The 21,502-nt window shown below is 40.2% G+C and overlaps 1 protein-coding gene across 2 annotated transcripts in view; it reads left to right on the top strand.

Annotated features, from left to right (window-relative positions):
• The window catches only part of PTPRK (protein tyrosine phosphatase receptor type K), a 406,781-nt gene that overhangs the window by 285,828 nt on the left and 99,451 nt on the right, over positions 1-21,502 (top strand). For both annotated transcript variants that reach the window (XM_081312601.1, XM_081312600.1), the window contains exon 8: positions 17,112-17,414. In XM_081312601.1, the coding sequence (XP_081168727.1) occupies positions 17,112-17,414 (303 nt within the window). The remainder of the gene's footprint in view (positions 1-17,111; positions 17,415-21,502) is intronic.

The following is a 21,502-nucleotide window of genomic DNA, read 5'->3' as shown; positions in this document are numbered from 1 at the left end:
AGTCACTGATAAATGTCAGTAATGACTTTTCTGTAATCAAAGAAGTCAGTCTGGCCACCTCAGCAAATTCCCTCATTTTTCCCATCCATTCTCAACCATTTCTTCTGTGAATAGGAAATGCTGAATCTTTCCATCTTTTGCATATAACGATCTTGCTGCAGTAATCATATACTGAAATAATCTTCCATGACTCTTTCCAAACTATTTATCCATTAGTCCTAAAAGCAAAAGTTCTGGATTTAATCGACTATTAATCTTTAAAATCCTCTGCATCAATGTATGTATTTAATTCCATTTTTAAAGCTTTTTTTACAAGTTCACTAAGCACTATAGAATGTCGCTTTGTTATTCTTCCCATTTCCAAACTACCGTACATTTGAAAGGGCCTCATACATTCTAGATAATTTCTCTGGCATCATGTACCAGCAATGCACCTTTTAGTGATTACTTGGAAGTCAACAAAAATTCTGGCATTTACATTTTTTTTTAAGTATTGTTAAATGCCAGAATTTTTGTTCAGTTCCAAGTGATCACCAATTGATTTAGGTAAAAACCTGACCATTATACTCTAAACGTAGATCAACCTACAAAATCTGCCAAAATATTATAGGGAAAATGTTAGATAATTATACATATAACCCTACTACCATCAGCAGAGACTGCCTTCGAATGAGAAGCTATGAACTTCCCCTCTGTTGTCTCTTAGGTGACTCTTTTTTTTCACCTTTATATTCTGTGCCATCTCTGTCTGTTTTCTCTATCTTACTGCTTGGGTGATTTGCATTGCTGTTTAGAATGTGGCTGCATTTACATTCAGATGAAAGCTGCTAGGCACACCAAGTATGAACTCAAATTATTGGAATGATATCTATTTTTTATTGTATTTGTGTCTCTCTGCAATCAAACAGCTCTTGGTGGTTAAAGTGATATAAAGAGAAAGAGTAAATCATCCAAACCAAATAAAAATAAAATAACCATTTCAAAAATAAAAACAGAGATGGCTCAACACTTATGTTTTCAGCATCTTTCTGAACAAAGTCAGGGAGAGAGACAGCCTGGTATACACAGCTACTACTGAGAAGCAGTGTCTCCTGGCTTTATCTCTCGTTAGCTCCCCAAAGTGGAACACTGTGGGAAATTTACTCTTGAGGTGACTAATGCATTGGGTCAATCCTGTTTGGAGCAAGTCATCCTGATAGTCCCAAGGTGCCAAGCCATAAAGAACTTTATTGGTCAGAGATATTGCTAAAGCACATTGATTTGTGCTTAGATTGTAAGCCGCCCTGAGTCTTCGGAGAAGGGCGGGATATAAATGGGATTTTAAAAAAAAAATTCTACCAAAAGCTAATTGATAGCTGGTTGAGAATCGACAACACAGATATAACATACTCACAATTACCGATTAATATATGAGCTGATGCATTCTGGACTAATTGCCGTACAGGTAGTCCTCGGCTTACAACAGTTCATAGTCCTCGGCTTACAACAGTTCATTTACTGACCGTTCAAAGTTATGATGACACAATTACAATTACTGCAGCATTCCCATGGTCACATGATCAAAATTCATGCTTGGCAACTGACTCATATTTATGACGATTGCATTGTCCCAGGGTCACGCAATCACCTTTGGTGACCTACTGACAAGCAATGTGGAAGCCAGAGTCACTTAACAAGCACGTTACTAACTTAACAAGTGATTCACTTAACAAGAAAGGTTGTAACAAGAAAGGTTGTAAAATGGGGCAGAACTCAACACATGCTCCACTTAGCAACAGACATTTGGGGCTCAGTTGTGTTTGTAAGTCAAGGATTACCTTTAAACAAGTAGTCTTTAAAGGCAGCCTCAGGAAAATGAATTGCAGCAGTCTAACTGGGACAGTAAGCCCATAAGCCTCTGTAGCAAAGTCTACTTGCCCCCGGGAAGGCCACAACTGCCACACCAGTCAAAGTTGGGCAAAGGCCCTTCCAGCCATGGCCTTGCTGTACTGGCTGAAATGCTGAATCTAGAAATTTCCATCCAAGTTGCAAACCTGTTCCTTCAAGGGTGCTGTCTGCTCAGCCAGAAGTAACATTGCTGTTGGGGAAGAGCTTTGATGGACAAATAGTACCTCTGTTGGCTCAGTTTCAGCCTTTTGGCTCAGCCATTGCTGTTGGCTCAGTTTCAGCCTTTTCTGTTCCTTCCAGACCCAGTGTCAACAGCATCTCCCTTTAGCACAAAGTGGTAAGGTGAGGTTAGATATCATCCACATGGTGATGTTGCCATACTCCAAACTGTCAGATCACCTCACCAAGCATGCAAATATAAAAGAGTAAGGGAGAGAAGAGAGGTCCCTATGGAATCCTACAAAGCAGGAGCCATTTTGCTGACCTCTCCTTAGACACTTCTACTGATTGAACCCAGGCACTGAAGAAGCAGAACAATTGCAAACCTATCTATGATCTCCAATTACATAAGGCAATCCAGTAAAACACCATGGTCAGCGATATCAAAGTCCGCTGAGAGAGCTAAAGGATCAGATACACTCGCCGCATCCAGTTCCCGATAGATATAATCAAAGAAAGCAACCCTGACTGAAAAGAGTTGAGCGCTGATAGTTGCCATCCCCTTGTCAATTCCCTTTTCCTCCAAATGGAAGTTTGGAGTCTAGGCAATAGTCTGGGGAGGAATTGCACCACTGCCTGTTTAAGATCTGCTGGTAACCCACCAACAGACAAAGAGGCTTTGTTAATCTGAATCCAGAAAGTCACATTTCTCTTAGCCCCACAAAGGAGCCAAGGTAGGTAGGGGTCAAATCCTTAAGTATTAAACAATGAGCTAGAGAGCAGGTTCTCAGAGTTCAGAAACCAGAAAGAGACCCAGGTAATATAACAGGATGATGTCCCAGTCACTACCAAAGATTTTGATCATGAGAAATCAAGATTCTGGTGAACCAGAGCAATTTTATTTGCAAAATGCTACAGTAATTGGTCACGGTGGCCAGGTGGAGATCTTGTTTTTCACTAGCTACCCTAAAAAGGCTGCCAGAGAACAACCTTTCAATACAAAAAGAAAAGTAAAAATGTTTTGCTTCCTCACTTAACGCAGGGGTGTCAAACTGCCGGCCTGCAGGCCGGTTCCATCATACGGAAGCCATGCCCACCCCATTGCCGGCAATGGCGAAAAGGCTGTGATACGTCTCATGACGTTACGTGACGTTGTGAGTTTGACATGTCCACATTATAGGTCAGAATGCAGTATATACGTGATCAGCATCCCTTTACATCTTTCTCTACCAATGCTCTAGGCTAGGCATGTCAAACTGCCAGCCCGCAGGCCAGATGCATCACGATGAAACCGCACCCACCCCATTGCCGGCAATGGGGAAAAAGTTGCAATACATCGTGCGACATCACGTGACATCGCGAGTTTGACATGCCTGCTCTAGGAATTATTTCTGTCACTTCATTTCCTAGGGATCCTCTTAAATCAAAGGACCAAGTAGGATCAGCTAGCAGGAAGAGACTATTTCATCCTGTGGTTAGTTTACCTGGCCCTCATCAGAGGTGTCTACTAGAATGCTGGGAAATTTCTCAAGAATCTTCTGGAAACTGTACGTGACCTAAGACCTCATTACTTGAGGGACCACCTATCTCCCATAGAAGGCCCATCTGATCTCACAGGCTAGACATGCTCTGGGTTCCTTCAGTTCAACAATGTCATCTCTTGGGAATTTAGAAGCATGCTTTCTCTTTAGCAGACTGCTTTCTCTCCAGAATGAGATGCCCCCTGAGTTTTGAATGCCCACCCAGTGGGGTTACAAAGGGCGCTAAAGACCTGGGGTTTTCGCCAGGCCTTTGGCAAAGAACGGTTGCCCCTTTTCTTCTTTTTCTTTGTTCCCATCTGAATTTGTAATTTGTTATATCTTTGTTCTCATCTGAATTTGTTATTTTTATTTTGCTTTTTGTTTTCTTGTGTTAATGCTTTTTACAGTGTGTAAACTGCCCAGAATTGCCAGGAATCAGACAGCACATCAATCATCACCATCTGGATCCATTAAGCCTATAGGGCAGATCTTTCAAATGGATCCCTGTACCCCATAGATATCCCAGATAGCTATCCATGTCAGTCTGGATCAAGTCATGATCTGATGTGGTGAAGGAAGTCTCAATTGGCTTAGTTGGCAGACAATAAACTAGTCGGCCATACTGCATTATAGTTGTACTGAGAATCAATGCCATTTGTGAAGTAAAATAATATTATTAAAACAGTTTTGGGGAACAGAGTAGCCAGCTTTGTAAATTGGAGTTTGAACCAGAGACTTCCTGACATGCAGTCCCTTCCTTAGCCACAATATTATATTGCCTTTTTAAAAGAGTGCATATTCCTTGCAGTTCTCTCTCTTCTGTGTTAAGTAGCTGTTAAAGAAGCAGGTAACAATATGCTTTAAAGCAGAGGTGTCAAACTGCCGGCCCACAGGCCGGACGCATCATGAGGAAACCGCACCCACCCCATTGCCGGCAAAGGGGGAAAAGCTCCGATACGTCGCGTGACATCACGGGACGTCGCGAGTTTGACATGTCTGCTTTAAAGAATGCTTGGTTATGCAATCTTTAAATGACTCCTGACTGTGTCTCAAAATTTAGGAGCATAAAAATAAAGAATAAATAAAAAAATAAAAAGGGAGGAAAATGGCTGAAGACCCCAAACATTTATGCTGTTCTTTTTGTCAGCCTCCTTTGCCATTTCTATTAAATTTCTCTTATTGTTTTCAATTTCACACAGCCAAATATATGTTATCTTCCAAGCAGAAAAGCCACTTCCTTTTATTTCGAATAAATGGAAGTGAAATTGTGCATTGTGATCAACCTCTGGCATGTCTGTTGAAAAACTAATAGCAAAGCACTTGTCATGCTTGAACGTCCTGTTCTTATGTACAATTTTGAGAAATAGCCTTTTTGTCACACAGGCATGGTAACACATTCTATTTTTCTTTGATTGACAGGGGGTAATGCATTTTATCATTAAAATTGGTTCCAAGGAAATGCGTGTTGCTCTTTGCTTTTCCTATTTAAGATGGACCTTTTGTTTTGAAAACAGTCTCTGAACAAAAGTGGGTAATCTTTACAAGGAGACCCAGATACCGACCTGTCATGTCATCTATTGTTTATCAAGTGCTAAAGAAATAGAATTTCCTTTTAGCTGCTATCTTGAGCTTTTTATTAAATCATTCAGATGCTTTAAGTTGGCTTGCGGATCAACAAGTTTTGTGTCTTTCTTCTGTTTATTCTTTTAAAAATCTTTTATCCACTTGTCTATTAATAACCTTTGGATTTTTTTAATAAAAAGATATGATCATGGAAAACTAGCTCTCATTCAGTAGTGCACATAAAACATAATACAGGGGAACTTGGAAATAGTCTTTACGCAACATTAAAACTTTGAGTTTGAATTAATAAATGGAAAGATGTATATAATAGAGGATTGCACATAAAGATGCAACTATCCTTTTCAGAAAAAGCATGCTTTTTATTTCTGTCATGGTGGGATTCACATTCTTTGATAGTCGGATTAGTGGGATGCCATGTGTTCTGTACCAGCCTGCTACCGGCCCTGCAGAAAAGGCAGGGACAACCCCTTTTACAAGAAGGCAAGAGGCTGGAACTAAGCCTGCCAAATTTATGGATACAAAAGCAAACAGAACAAGACACAAACCATGAAACAGGAGCTATTCAAGCGGTTGCCTTCAGCAAACCAGCCCTCCCACGCATTCCCCTTTTATACAGTTCAGGGCGTGGCTTCTCTCTGCCTCTTTCCGAGGTGCCCCATTGCCTTCCTCTGTTTACTCCTGATTGACTGCTTCCTGCATCGGGCGTCCTTGAACAGGGCCAGCTGTGGGTCATCTTCATCCACGCTGTCAGGCTCACACAGCTGGGTATGCGTCGTGACCAGGTGGGAGGGGCCTGGCTGAGGGCTCTGTGGAGCCTCAATATTATTCTCAGCAAGCTCTTCAACACCCCCCTCCTCCTCCTCTGAGTCGTGCGACCCAACTGCCGAACCCACAGGCTGACCCTGAATCACAACACCATGCAACAGATTAAGAATCATTGATACGAAATAATAATTCTGTTTTCTCAGCCAATAAAGATTTGTCAGAAAGCATAACCATCATGCACACATCTATTATATGTATTTCTGTCATCTGGGGGAAATGGATTTTTCTCTTCTCTCAACTTCATAAGTAAAATTAATTTGGGTTCTGTTATGAAGATATTAAATCAATTATCTGTTGGAAGCTGTTAAAAGGAATGCACATGATGGCTAAATTAAAAGGAAAGCAAAAATGGGCACACAGCACAGCTCTCCCTATGTAGAAATTTATATGCAGGCAAACTGTGTCCTATGGGCCATCAGAAGTTTGATTTCTTCAGATATTTCATGAGAAATAACTTAAGTAGTCAGGAAAGTATAACAAAAGTCTCCAGTTCAGTTTTCTTCTGCATGGCAATACATTATTAAATAGAAAATCACAATTTTCTGACTATTTTTTTCACCTGTGATACTTAGAATGTACTATACTTCAGTGGTATCTCTTACCCTACTCACAGGCATAGGGAAATTACATTCTAGATTTAGAATTGTTTTAATGCTATTAATTTGTCAAAATCAAAATATAGATTTCATAAGCAGTTATTCTTTTCCATAATTATAGCATCGGTTGCTTGCTTATGGTTCAAAGCAAGCTGGCATTATGTTGTTATTTTTAAAAATCATTTATAGACATATTTATTATTGGAGACTGTCAAGAGTTGTATAAGAGGAGTTTGGGTAATATTATGCAATTCTGTCTTCTTCCTCTTCTGGCCCACGAAAATATAACTTTTGGAGAGGGGCCATTTTGCCAGTGGGAGAAAATAACTTATTTAATTGTGTCTTCCAGGCAGAAACCACATTAGGAAAAAAAAATACATACATACGCAGAGAGAGAAATCTTGTGGCATCTAAAATAGTACAAATGTATGATGACTACACTTGCATGGACTAGAGCCAACTTGCAACTCAGTGTCTGTGACAAAGGACATGGCAGTCCACCATCATCATAAATTTACTGGTTTTTAGATATTATAAGTTTTTTTAGAAAATACTCCATTTTAAAAACAGCATATCTGTTGAATGCTGGTTCACTAAAGGCTCTGCCTAGCTTAAAATTCTGAGTTTAGTTCAGAGTGAATCCCGGGAAAGAGATAGATATGACATGCAGTAATGTAAGAACAAAGCAACCCTTTTTTAACCGTGCAAGGCAAAGGACCACAGTGGCACACTGGATTGTAGGTTAGCAAGCCCATGTTCGAGAGTGCTGCTGTGAGGCAGGGTTAGCTCCCATCCTTTGCTCCTGCTCCTGCCAGGGAGATTAAAGGAGCCCCCAGCTGAGTGGACACAAGGAAATGGTGATGTCACTGAGTGGTCCTTTCAACCTGGAAGCACCTCTGTGCTTTCAATACGAGTGCAACTTTTCAAGGCCAGTATACTTAGCTTCTGTTTGTATATAGACTGTGTACCTTCACTACATCAGACTTACTGAAAACAAGCTTAGATCTTCTTTTGAGCCCTTTGTTTATTTGGTTGCCCCACTCAAAAACGGTGTGACTGTCTTAGGATCAGCAGGCACCTTCGTATGCTGCACTGAATCATAATATTGGGTAGCCCAAAAATCTGTTGACATTTTAAAATAAACTTATCTTTAATTTTGGACTTTGGTGCATCTAAGGTTGTTGCTAAACTTATAATCAACCGGATGTGCCCTTAGGGAGGAAGAATTTTGGCACGCAGAAGAGATGCAGTAAACTACTGAATAATTAGGTAGTGCTCTAGGGCAGGGCTTTTCAACCTTTTCACCCATTGTACCACTGTTAGGATATGGCAACATCCGAGTACCACCAGCAAGGTGTCAAAAACTTGATGACCAAAAAAAAAAAAAGGAAAAAAGTGATGAAGTACAGGTAGTCCTCGACTTACAACAGTTTGCTTAGTGACTGTTTGAAGTTACAATGGCCCTGAAAAAAGTGCCCCCCAAGCCACAGTCGAGCAAGACACCTGCCTGCCTGCCCGGCGGCGCTCTTCCTCCTGTCCAAGGTTTTCATTGTTGTGAGCATTTCTGTTGAGGATTGGCAGCGGGTGTGGGGTGGGGTGGGCTGGGTGTTTGATTTTTATTCCCTCCCCAATTCTGCTGGGTGGTTGCAGAAAGTTTTGATCACTTCACATGACCCCGGGACACTGTGACCATCATAAATATGAATCAGTTGCCAAGCAACTGAATATAAATCACAAGACCCTGGAGATGCTGCAACATTCCAGCTGATCAGTAGTTCTTCTGGGCTCAGCAGAAGCGCCAGGATCAGCGCCGAGCTCCAGCTGGAGCCTGCTGCTGATCCTGGTGCTTCCTCTGAGCCCTGACAGCCTTGCAGCACCAGCTATCTCTCGCTCAGGCTTGTGCAATGCTACTACCGGTTCAGCTCATTCCCCTCCCCCGGTGCCACTTCTAGGATGGTCACGTACCACCTGCCAGGTGCCAATGTACCACAGGTGGTACCCGTACCACTGGTTGAAAAGCTCTGCTCTAGGGTCTTTCAAAACATTAATGTCTCGGTGTATAGGAAGTTTGAAAAACATAGCAATGAGTTAAGCATCTCTGCACAGAAGATGATATGTTAGCAAAGTATGTTTCCTTGTATTTAATTAGAATTTTTGATTCTGGAGAATGTGAAGAAGTAAGCTCTGAGAAGATGCGAATAATAAAAACAATGCCCTGATAACTTTGGAAATTTTAGCTTGCCTCTTAGCTGGAATTAAATTGTAAGAAGTCTCAGCCACTGATCTAACTCTATAGGGTGCAGAAGCCCTAAAGAGTAATATCTGGGATGGGTTCATTCTCCTCCTCTTTCATATGAAATTATTCTTAATGAGATGCAATTAAGATTTTCAGATTTACTAAACAAAATAGCCACCTCTTCTCAAGAAACAGCTATTAGATTACTGTCCGTTGAGGCTTTGTAGCTAGAGGCTTTGCAGTGCCCCAGTTTAAAGCAATTGGATCTGATCTCTCAGGACCCTGTTATGGATGTTCTTCTGAGTAGAAAACAAAATCGCCCATCAAAGCATCATTTTCAGCAGCAGTGGGACAGCTGGCAGGGATCTGCCAATGCTAGAAAGAAATAGGGCTGCCTTTAATTATCAGGAAATAGTCAGTCTTTGCTAATGATGAATTGATCAATACAAAACTGTCTGTCCTTTCTCTCCCATTTTATAGAAGTAGAGGGTGCTTTATATCTTTGACTACTATGTTTTTGCTGGTTTGTTTTGCATTTCAAGGATTTTTTTCCTTAAGTCATACAATGACCAGAAGTTGGAAACAACCGAGAATTTTTCAAGTGTTATAGTTTTAAAACATGTATTCATTCACTGTATTGTTTTTGTTTGCTTTTTGTTTTTCTGTTTGAAATATTTACAATAATGAAGTAGCCTCCATCGACATAACTCTGTATGTTTGGGACAAGAGATGGATTTCGGATCCCCTTTTCCCTCCACACTTGAGATCTTTCTAAAGGTCCTCCTGTCCAGATTCTGGATTGCTGTTTAGCCATTCTTCTCCATGTCATGCAGAACAATTGCCATTTTTCCTTGGAAGGACCTAATAGATTGGATGGAGGGAAATCTGTTTATAGCAAGGGGCTGAGGAATTCTGGGAGTTGAAGTCCACGAGTCATAAAAGGGCCAGGTTTGAAGACCCCTGGCTTGGAGCAATGTGTAATTTGGCCCACAAGCGATGACAGAAGTAATTTCTTCCACTCCTAGATCATCTGGAACAATATGTTTTTTAAAAAAACAGCATCATTTCTGTTGGAACACGTAACACCATTGTTCATTAAATTGGTTGGCTTTTGAGGAAGTCTTACAATAAAACTACAATTAATAAACATTCGGCATGATTTATTCCAATAATAGTTGGACCAATGACATACAAGGCAATCAAATAATCATTTGATGTTCAAGTCATGGTCTATATTCATTTGCATACCTTATTATTTATTTATTCATTCATTCATTCATTCATTCAATCAGTCAGTCATTTATCCATGTATCTATTTATTTAATTTCTGTACCACCCAGTTCTGGTACTGGTACAGGTACTGATACAGCAGCTTTTTGCTGTGATTCATAGCACAAATAAGAAATTGCAGTCCAACACAGGGAGTCGTATCCTGTTAATGGTCTAAAAGCTAACAAACACATTTTAAAAACTTTGTGGTATAAATATTAATGCAGAAAAGTTAAACTATGATCTAGGGAGCTCTATAGGACAGGGGTCCCCAGCCTTGGCCATTTTATGACTTGTGGACTTCAACTCCCAGAATTCCTCAGCCAGTGTGGGAGTTGAAGTCCACAAGTCATAAGTGGCCAGGGTTGGGGACCTCTGCAATAGGAGAGGTCCGAAGGCAGGAGACTACAGTAAGGTTAAGGAAAAAGGAAGGATTTGCAGCCCTCAATGCAGCTCACATGGCAGAAGTATTGAATGAACCATCCTTGGCTGCATTCTGCACCAGTTGAAGCTTCTGGATATTTTTCAAGGGTAGCCCCATGTAGAGTATATTGCAATAGTCCAGATAGGAGATGATCAATCTGGACTATTACAAGAATGACCGAGTGAAGGGCCTCTCCCTTGTAAATGACTGAAGCCCTCAAATATACACAATATTCCTACTTTCCTCACAACAACAAGAACCCTGTGGGGGATGGGTTGGGCTGAGATATTGTGACTGACCCAAAATCAACCAGCCAGCTTTCATGCCCAGCTTCTTTTTGTATAAAAACAAAATGATTAAAGGAAAAAGAAATTACTGAATTAAGCAGAAATCCCAGTTCTCCAAATAAACTGGGGAGGTGATGGAAGAGTGTGAGGGGGGACAAAAACCATGTTCTTGTTACTTATGTTCACATCTGACCTGCTGGATGGTTATAGGCACTTTTTCCACATTTTCTTGTGGAATTTAAGAAATTAAAAGAAAGCAAAACCATATTTTCATTCTCCTCCCTGGGCTGCTTTAATAATTGACGATAGCATATTTTCAGTGATACGTGTTTGGGTGTGTTCCAATTTAGGGGATTGGAATGGGGAAACATGATGTTCTGGTCATTCTCCTTTCACTGACTGAAACCTTCAGTCAGTGGTATTGGGTGACCAGTGTAATTTTGGTGCCTCCACCTTCCCATACCCCTACCAGAACTAGAGATTTTCCGTCCTCCACACGGTGTCAGGCCCAAGCCTCAGAAAAAGCACAGTAAGCTCCATTCGAATTCAGGTATTTGTTTGTTTACAGCTAATAGACAGAATCTTGCTAGGCTAAAGCTTTAACCTTCTAATCCAATGAATATACCTTGGGAAAACTCAGAAGGTTATAGTTTTAGCCTAGCAGATAGGGTGTGGCTATCCTGGACCTTTTCTTTCCCTCACCATCCCAAGTTAGTTTTAGGAAATCTCTTGTCTTGGGCTCCTCACTGGAATGGAATGGGAGGACTTGACTCTGTTAGCTTGATGCAGCCAGCAGAGGGCAGCCTTCTCACCACCACTGAGTCCTCGCTGCCAACTCCTCTTGGTAGGACATCTCAACACTGTAAATTTGCTGGGGGGGGACAACTCACTGTGGGCACTGGATGGGGAGCTTGGCGAACGCACCCTCCATTTGTGTTGCATTCAGATCCTTGCCCATCAAGCAGATTGCAAAGTTTGCAGTTACATTTAGCTGCAGGTCTGAAGCACTATGGAAATGGGGCTGTGTGGATAGGAAAGTTTGGAGACCAAGCTTTAAAAAAAAAAAACTCTCTTCTTAGCATTACTCTTTTCACAGCATCGGTGTCGGCTTTGAGGGGAACATTGCTGTGACTCTCCATCCAAACACACTCTGCACATGACCAGAAACACCATGAAAGCATTCTGCACAATGACCAGAAACACCAGGAAATCATAGTGTTTCTGGTCATGTGCTAAGTGCTTTCCGCCCAAAGCCAGGCGGATGATTTCATGCTGTTTCTGTTCGTGTGCAGAGTGCTTTTCCCCAAAGCTGGGTAGGTGATTTTGCGTGCAGAGTGCTTCCATAGCATTTCTGCTCATGCGGCAGGAAACTTTACAATCTGCTTGATGGGCAAGGATTTGAATGCAACTCAAAACAAGGCTTTTTCATTTTAAAAAAAGCTGACATCCCACCCCATGGCTTCCAAAGCTGCCCTTATTTTCAGAGTAAGACATCCCCAAACATTAAGCAATGTGGCTTAAAAAAAAAACAACTTGCAAAGTAGCAGGGGCTTTCCATTTTGACAACCCGCTCCCACTCGCTTCCCATCTGGCACAGCCCTGCTCATTGACGCACCCCTCTGACAGCCTGCTCATCCGTTTGCCTTCCCTGCTCTCAATCCAGCGCCCGCAATGAGTTGTTCCCACAACAAATTTATGGTGTTGGAATGTCCGGCAAAGAGCTGGTAGCAGCAAGCTGGCAGCCAGGACTCAGAGGTGGCAAGAAGGCCTCCCCCTGCTGGCTACATCCAGTTAGTGGTGTCGAGTCATCATAAGCCCTCTGAAATATGCTGCCTCCTCTCTGGGAAGCTGTGCAATACTGACAACAGCCCCACACTTCTCCTTCAGCTGCACACTGCATTTCACCCAGGGGGCAGCAGCACCCCAACTGTGAATTTATTGTTTTTCTATTCTAGCCAGAGTTACATTTTTTTTTGAACTGTGGAATATCTCTTCTGAGATTTAATCAGGAAGAAACTTCTTATTTAGCTTTAGTTACTCCAAATGTGTGGGTGCTGACAATCTGACAATTTCTTCATGGTCATTACACAATAATACCACACAGGCTGAAATTTTCTTAACTCCTCCTATAATCGCTTACTTGGCCAAATATTCTACAGTGGGGTAAAGGGCAATAAACAACGACAGGCTCTTAAATAAGAACTATTTTCTACCTAAAGGAATTAGAATGTGTTTTTGTTGGGCTAAAGTATGATTGATTACTACTTGATTAGCATGATCAATGTCTAATCCTGCCTCAGTTCCTAATTCATTAAGTAGCACTTGCTGAAAAAAGAGGTGTTTTTTTTAACAAGGCAGGTATAGAAAATAGGGTGCTATAAGGACAAAAAATGAGATATCCTAGTATACAAGGATACTAGGATATAAATACTAATACCAGTTAGTATTAGTATTTAATATTAATTAGTATTAATATTAATATTAATGATGAAAAACACTTTAAAAGTTAAAATTATAGAAGGCATAAGGAAGGATATGCACAGTAGAGTCAGGTATATGTTTTGGTGAAAGTTATCCTGCTAGCAAGAACAAATGATTCCCAGATAATTAATTTCTCACTTACTATTTGCACACTTGCTTAACTGTGAAAAACACTTCCCAAACATACCTGGGGCAGGTACCTTTCTGCTAAATGTGTTTTGTATTGCTAAGTTCTCGTAATCATCCATGCAAATAAGCAGGTTGAGTATGTTTAAGATTGACTTAGGTCACAAATTGCAGGAAAAGTTTCGTTTTACATTATTTCAACTATGGCTTTGCTAAACTATGGAGACTGCACAAACTTTGACCCAGCTGGGGGTGTAATTTAGAGAAGGGGAGAATAAATAGGCAAGAGATGAGAAATGCTTAACCCTAGGATAGGAAGGGCTCTTTGAGTTCTTTTAGGCTCAGATTTTCTTTGAGAATTACAGTTTTAAAAATACAGTAAAAAATTACACAATTTCTTTTGTCCTACCAGTTAGTAACTGGAGATTTTTTTTTACACCAGGAAGTAGTTACCCCAAAAACTATGTCCTATCCAAAATATAAGTAAATACCTTTCATGTGCCCCTCGCATGTTGCTAATTTTACAATGAGTATCCTATCCCAGATTTTCCAGTTAAAACTTCAAGGGATTTTAAACTCTATTCCATTTCTAGAATACTTAAACTGTTGTGTATGTAAATAGTTGCAAACAAGGGAAGTTGCAGACTGCACCATAGCTAGGTTTGAGCGGGAGATTCTGGTGCATTCATTGGCTGCAAATAGCAAGAAGCGGGAAAATAAATGCCGCTGATTGGTTACAGTTCAAACAGTTCCACTATAAAAGGTTGCCACATTTAACAGTTGCGAGTTGACTTATGTGTATTCAATAAACTCGTTCATTGCAAAAACCACTCTGAGTCCTCGTCTATCAGAACTAAACATAAACAATAGCACTTAGACTCATATACCACTTCATAGTGCTTTGCAGCCCCTCTCTAAGCAGTTTACAGTCAGCATATTGTCCCCAATAATCTGGGTCCTCATTTTACTGATCTCGCAAGGATGGAAGGCTCAGTCAATCTTGAGCCGGTCAACATCAAACTGCTGGCAATTGGCAGAATTAACCTGCAATACCTCATTCTAACTACTGCACCACTTGAGCTCTTCATTAAGGCATCTAATGAGAGCCATTTTGTTGATGATAGATGATAGGTAGATAGATAGATAGATAGATAGATAGATAGATAGATAGATAGATAGATAGATAGATAGATAGATAGATAGATAGATAGATAGATAGATAGATAGATAATGGATGGATCACTTCATAAAATAAATCAGTGATAGCACAAATCATCTTTAATTCAACTCAAAAGTCTGCTGAACAGGAAAGATGAGAAGAACATGTTATGTCTGTCTGAGCTGAGATCCTTTCAATTCTTGCTCAAGTCTGTTTGTTGAATTTGAATCTCTGAGTTTAGAGGAGTTAATGAAAACAAGATTGCTATTACTGAGGTGTTTATCACCATTCTCATTTATTATACTATCTTTTAACCGGAAAAGTAAAAGCTAGTACTGATTGAAAAAATACCCACAATGAAAGCTGATAATTGAGAGCAGGAAAAAAAAATCTAAATATAACTTTTGGATTGTAAAAAATGCATTCATCCAGCAATCTCTCTGTTGAATCAAGAAATAGGGTCTTGTATTAACTTGTATGCTTGAATAGATTTAACAGAGCCCCTGCTTGACTTGTTGTTTGGTTAGTTTAAGATTTTTAATTTGTTTAATTAGTTTAAAAGCCTGTGAAAATTTGTGAATGAATATATGTGTGTGTGTTTGTGTATTTGTAAGGACACGTATACAATGAATATTCAAATCATGTTTGAATCTCTCATCCTGAGTCTGAGATTAGTGCCAAGAAATCATAATTTTACTAATGTAAATAAATGTAGCAGAGTATAGACTTTTAAATGTGGCTCCAGTATGTATACTCATGGTCATGACTCTCATTTTGCAGTCATTTTAATTAAGTCAGACTATAAAGTTAGTCTTGCATGGGGGATAAACACACTGGGGAGATGATGAAAGATTGATGGCTGCCCAGGCAGTAAAACAAGTAACTCTGATGTTTTCTAACAAAATTGAGATCTATGTACATGCAATCAATCAAGTTTGGGTGTTGGTGCATATTTTGCCAGTTTAGATACCTTGTTAGTTTATTTGGGGAATCAAGGAAGGGGTCTTATATTAGCTATTTCAAAGTGATTTTCTACTTTAGTTTTTCAGCTTTTTGCTGTGGATGAATAGCAAAGGTACCTAAGTCATAAATTTTAATTAATATCTGTATCATTTTGGTTACTGCTAGCTTAGTAGAGCAATTAGTGTAATTAGTAAACAGCATAGCTTGGTGGCATGATAAATCACAATTAGGAGCACGTTGTCTCTTCACCAGGATGATGTATTATCCAATTTGCTCAAACTTTATGTGTGCCCGAGGAAATCACAAAATAAAGAAGCATTCCAACAGCTGTTGACAGTCTTTGGTGGCTCTTGGTCAGTCTTCTGTCAGTCTTCCCAAATATTCCTAATTAGTCAAAAATGTCTGCTAATTAAACATTTCATTTTAAGAACTCATACAGAAGGGACAGGAAAGGAGTGAAACTTTTGAGACAAGGAAAATTTAAGTTTGCACAGTGGCCATCTTGTAGACCCCCACGTACCAGTAGAGGGCATGTAGTTCAGATTTCAGTATATGAATACAAGAACTGCAAAATAAAATGTTCCATGGAAATTATTTATTTTGTGTTGGGGGAAAAAAGGGCACTACCGTCTAATACAGTAGATTTGATATATCCTGTATTCATTCTGTTTATTGTTCTCACCACCTCATCCTGGTGGTGAAGATCTCAGGGGTTGCAGAAGACTCAAGCACTTTGGTGAATAGTGGCCACATGTGTGGAACTAAATCATGTGTCTATCACATTACTGACCACATGGCTTAGCAGCAATACTGTCACTCTCCATTGGCTTTCTTCCAGGACTTAGGACTAGAATAGATGGCGCACCAATTGCACCCATTCCTGGACTGGGAAGCCTTCAAACTTTAGTCACTTGCTGTTTGAATTACAGCAATGGACTCTGCATGCAGCTGTCCCTGAAGATCATGCAGAAACTGCAACTAGTTTAGAGTGCAGCAGCATAAGCAGTTTTGGGTGTCCTATGGATCATCTGAGGAATACCACTGCTGTATGAGCTGCACTGGCTTCCAGTTGCTTTTTACCTTTTTTCAAGGTGCTTTACCATCTTTAAAGCCCTACGTTGCACAGAGCCAGGTTATTTGACACTTCCTAAGGGTATCTGCCCATGTTACTAGGTTAGATAACATGTGTGCCCTCCAGGTCCCCTTCCTTAAATGGGACCTTGGAGGTGCATCTTGTTGGTGGCCATCCCAGTCCTTTGAAGCAGCCTCCCACTAGAAATCTGAGGGATCCCTGCACTTTAAACTTTCTGGAGAGCTGCAAAGACCTAGATCTTTTCCTAAGCATTGGGCTAGAGTAGGGAGGTTGAACTGTAAGGATGTTTCATCTGGTGCCTGGAGGGAAGAGTAGGTTTTTAATTATGTTTCTATGGATTCTTGTGAGCCTCCTAGAGTGATTGAATGAGATAGGTAAAGATAAATGGAATAACTCCTACAAACAAGCAAACAAATATTTGACATTCCATTTTATGCATGAATTCTGTGGCCCGATATTTTGCATGTTGTTAATGTGACAATGTTATATTCTGTATTTTTAGAGCCTATGAGAACACCCAAGACTTTAAAAATTGCTGAAATCCAGGCACGTCGTATTGCCGTGGATTGGGAATCCCTAGGTTACAACATCACTCGCTGCCATACCTTCAATGTGACCATCTGCTACCATTACCTCCGTGGCCATAATGAAAGCAAGGCTGACTGCTTGGACATGGATCCCAAAGCACCACAGCATGTTGTGAATCACCTGCCTCCTTACACAAATGTGAGCCTCAAAATGATTTTGACAAACCCTGAAGGACGGAAAGAGAGTGAGGAGACCATTATTCAAACAGATGAAGATGGTATGTTCAGCTTTGTTCCTTAGCATGGTTACTGTGATGTGTGGCTCTCCCACCATTAGTTTTCCATGTTTCAAATACCCTGTGACAATCGTATCCCAGCCCAATACTGGGACCATAATAACTGCATGCTGGTTGCCAAGCATGCAGTCACAATCACATGACTCCAGGAATGCTGTGAAAGCCACAACTTCAAGGAGTAGTTGTGAGTCTCCTCATTCTGCACTCCTGTAACTTTGAATGGCCACAGGAGTGATTGTTAAATGAGGCTACCTGCATATATTTTTATGCTATTCTACTACCTCAATAATTATAACTGCAAGCAATGAGATTGCTGACTTAAAATAATCTTCATTTAATTCTGCTTACAATATAGCTTTATTTATCATAGTTGAGGAAAAATAAAGGATGCTTTAAATGTTTACAAAGCTCATTAGTGATAATCTTTATGAATCTTAATTTCAAGCAAATTAAAACAAAATTAAACATTCCTAATTAGATGGAAATGATAATATATGAAAGTAACTTAATTGCATATAGTTGATTTGTAACTAACTGCATATTCACATTGCAAATATGCATATTAAAACTGTTGTACACAGATTTTCGCATTATATACCTCTGTGAAAACCTAACCAGAATATCTTATTAACATCAGCAGAGAAGGGCTGTAGAAATGCTTTCTTGAAATAAATTCCAGAAACATCAAGGGATTTCAACTAAAGTTAATGTAGTGTCCAGAGAGACAAATCGGGATTTGAAAAGTTGAAAACCAGAAGTAAACTGTGAAATGCATTGATTATGATTTATAGCAATGTCTGGTTCAGTATACAACTTCCAGAAGCTAAAACTACCTAGAAATCTTAACATAACAGAAAAGAAAGCAACTCTAAAATATAGTTTGTCTGACTGGAAACTTATAAAATTATTGATCGCACCCATAATGATTTGATATGGTATACAGGTAAGCCAGAGGGATAGAAAATATGGACAGGTGAGCGTATATAATTTGTAAATCTGGACTGAAATTAAAAAAAAATTAAAGTAACTTTCATATGTATTTCAGTGTTCATGATCCATTAAGTGTATGGCTTTGTGAAGCAACAGTCACAGTTTATGAGATTAAAGCAAGCTAGACAACATCAGAAATATTGCCAGTAGTCAGTATTGACTGATAGCTAAGAGCTACATCCTGCATCAATACAGCAGCATGTTTATCATTATCAATTATTTGGGGGAAAAGAACCAGAGTGTCCCAGTGACTCATATTCTCCTTTTCTCTGGATTTCTGGCTGGCCACTATCACTATCAGATAATAATAATCACTATCAGATTATTCTGATCTGAACTGGGAAGGGCTTTTATTTTTAACTGGAATGGCGTACTTCAATAAAATTTCCCAATAAAGTGGTTTTATATTAATAATAAAGTATCATAAAAGAATTTCATAATCCCCAGAAAGCACTATTTTGCTTTTATTAACTAAAAGTGAGTGACAGTCATTCAACTGGGACAAAGTAGACCGTTGTTCTGAGATAAGCCACTGAAATATACTCAGAAACATACTTCCACTTGGGTCACTTTTGGTTTATTTCACGTGTCGTCATATATAGCAGGGGTCCCCAACTCTCAAGCTGTGGCCCACTATCGGGCCGCGGCCCATTCAGAACCGGGCTGCATAAGCAGCAGATGAGGGCACATTCACACAAATGGAGCTGTGCTCAGATGTGCATGTGTGCCAGCCGCTCACATGGAACCATCCCCCTCCCTGTGCCAAGCCTGCTGGATACCATATTTTCCCGAGTATAAGACGCACCCTTGTATAAGACGCTCTGGCATGCGAGTTCCAAGCTTACAGCAAACAAAGTCAGCACTGGGAGCAACCACCTCCCAGTTCTCTAAATAGATGCCTCCCAGTGGGCACCACCCCCACCCCCTTAACCAGCATCTGGCATGATGAGCATGCATAGTCAGCTCACAGCAGCAGCCTTCTGACCCTGGTAAACAAACCAGCATGAGCACTGGCATGACAGCAAGGCAAGGGAAGTGAAGGCAGGTTTTAAACCCCCTGCCGTTTGTCCACACCGATCAGCTGTTTGGCAGAGCACCAAACAGCTGAGCTGGCAAATCCAGAAGTTTGGCCTGCTGCTATTATCGAGCAAGACAGCCTTGCAGCTGCGTTCCACAGGGTCCCTGGCCAGCATACAGGTATGAGGGAGGGGAAGGACTGTTGTTGCCATCCATGCTGCTGGTCCCATCCGCTGCCTCCAGACACAGCCATCCGACGATCTTGTCCCCTCCCCCCTCCCGTTAGTGGCAAGGCCACAGGGACTTGACACCTGCACCTGGCGTCATGGCAGCGGGATATAAAGAACCCACACATGTAGGCATGCCCTGGGCTGCGTAGGTTAGCATTATTTTTCCATGTATAAGATGCTGCACTTGTATAAGACGCACCTGATTTTTGAACAGGGTGTTTGTAGGGAAAAAAATATCATCTTATACATGGAAAAATACGGTATGTAGTGTTTTTAAAGTCACTGAATTTCATGGAGGAAGTAACATGCTAATAATTTCCCAGCTCCCAAACTGATCAAAACAAATAATCAGTAGCAGTGGGGAATGATGAACATTGCAACTGATTCCCCTGTTCTTCTGTAGGTATGGTTGACTTTCAGTGACTTCCTCAGGCAGAGCAAGTGGAACATTATTGAGAAATGAAACTAAAACACCTACTCTTTCCTTGATTATAGAGGGACGTTTGTGTCTGTGTGAGTGAGGGATGATGGAGGATTTGAACTCATTGCATGCCTAAAGTGCAATCAAATGTGTCCTTTCCAAAACATCTATGAGCAGAGATTGATTAAAAAAAATCAAAAGCATGAATAAGCTAAGCAATGTAAAACAGAAACAGTTGCTTCAAAACTATAAACCATTCATTTTGTACATGAGATGAATGGCAGGCGTGGTTCAAGTCCTTAGATTGTTGATACCTGAGAAGTTTGACAATGGACAGACTTGTTTGTGAACTCTGGTTTTTTTATATATGTATAAAGATGAATGCATCTGATAGTTCATCTCCTGGGTTGTTCGTAGCATTTATCCTGCTTATATAGGGTCCATTTGTTTCACATTGTGCTCACCTAGTTGTCACAGTAAAACTATTGATGCACGATGCAATGAAGGGCTTTGTTTTTCAGCCGGTTTGTCACAGAGTCTGACAGAGAGAGAGAGAATGACTGGCCCAAAGAAACACAATTGGCTACTGTGCCTAAGGGAAGGCCAGAAATGGTTCTCTGTTCACCTAATCCAGCAGTTTAACCATATACTATGCTAGCTCTCAGTTAATCTCCTGGGTGCAGGATCAAAATATCTTTAAAATTATGTGTCTGCATTCTTCCAATTTCTTTTCTCTTAATGTACTTTGTGGCTTGAGGCTAGTTTGCATTTACCTATCTGTATCTATTATTTGTGCCTCACAGCTTATAGTAAACAAAGGTGCATCTACCTTGTACTGTTGTGCTGTTTTCCATCCTTTTTATTTTCACTACCAAAATATTTGAATGTCAAAAGATAGAATATGAGCCAGCTGCAAATTCTTTTCCCCATATTCATATGAAGAAATGTGGAAATATGGGGAAGTACATAAATGATCTGCAGTCCTAGCATTGCCAACTCCAGCTACTTAAAAACCTCTGATTTATATACCTACAAATTTTGTAATACAAATGTGGAACTTCATATATTTGCACACTGGGTTTTCAAATGCTCTTCTGACAGCCTCATACTTTCATCTAGCGTATTTCTGTGAATAATTTGCTGTAGTTGAACCCAGATGTATAAAATAATGACTCTTCAGTAGAGGAGACGGAGAACTGAGGCTGTATTGTCACAGAAGATGCACAAATACTAGTTCAAAATCTGATGGAGACAAGACAAGACCACATAATTTGCAGATCTTTCTCTTTTATTCAGTTTTATAAAAGCAGAAATGAGCAGTTTGGGTATAAGCCAAGTCTCATTCAGAGGAGTCAAGTTTCATTTCCCACTGGCTTTATTGTTTGTTTACATTTTTCCTGGCCATTTTTCTG

The sequence above is a fragment of the Vipera berus genome (assembly GCF_964194415.1).
Source record: "Vipera berus genome assembly, chromosome: 1".
NCBI classification, from domain to species: domain Eukaryota; kingdom Metazoa; phylum Chordata; class Lepidosauria; order Squamata; family Viperidae; genus Vipera; species Vipera berus.
Note: the sequence above shows the minus strand (reverse complement) of the source record. Positions and strands in the feature narration are given on the sequence as shown.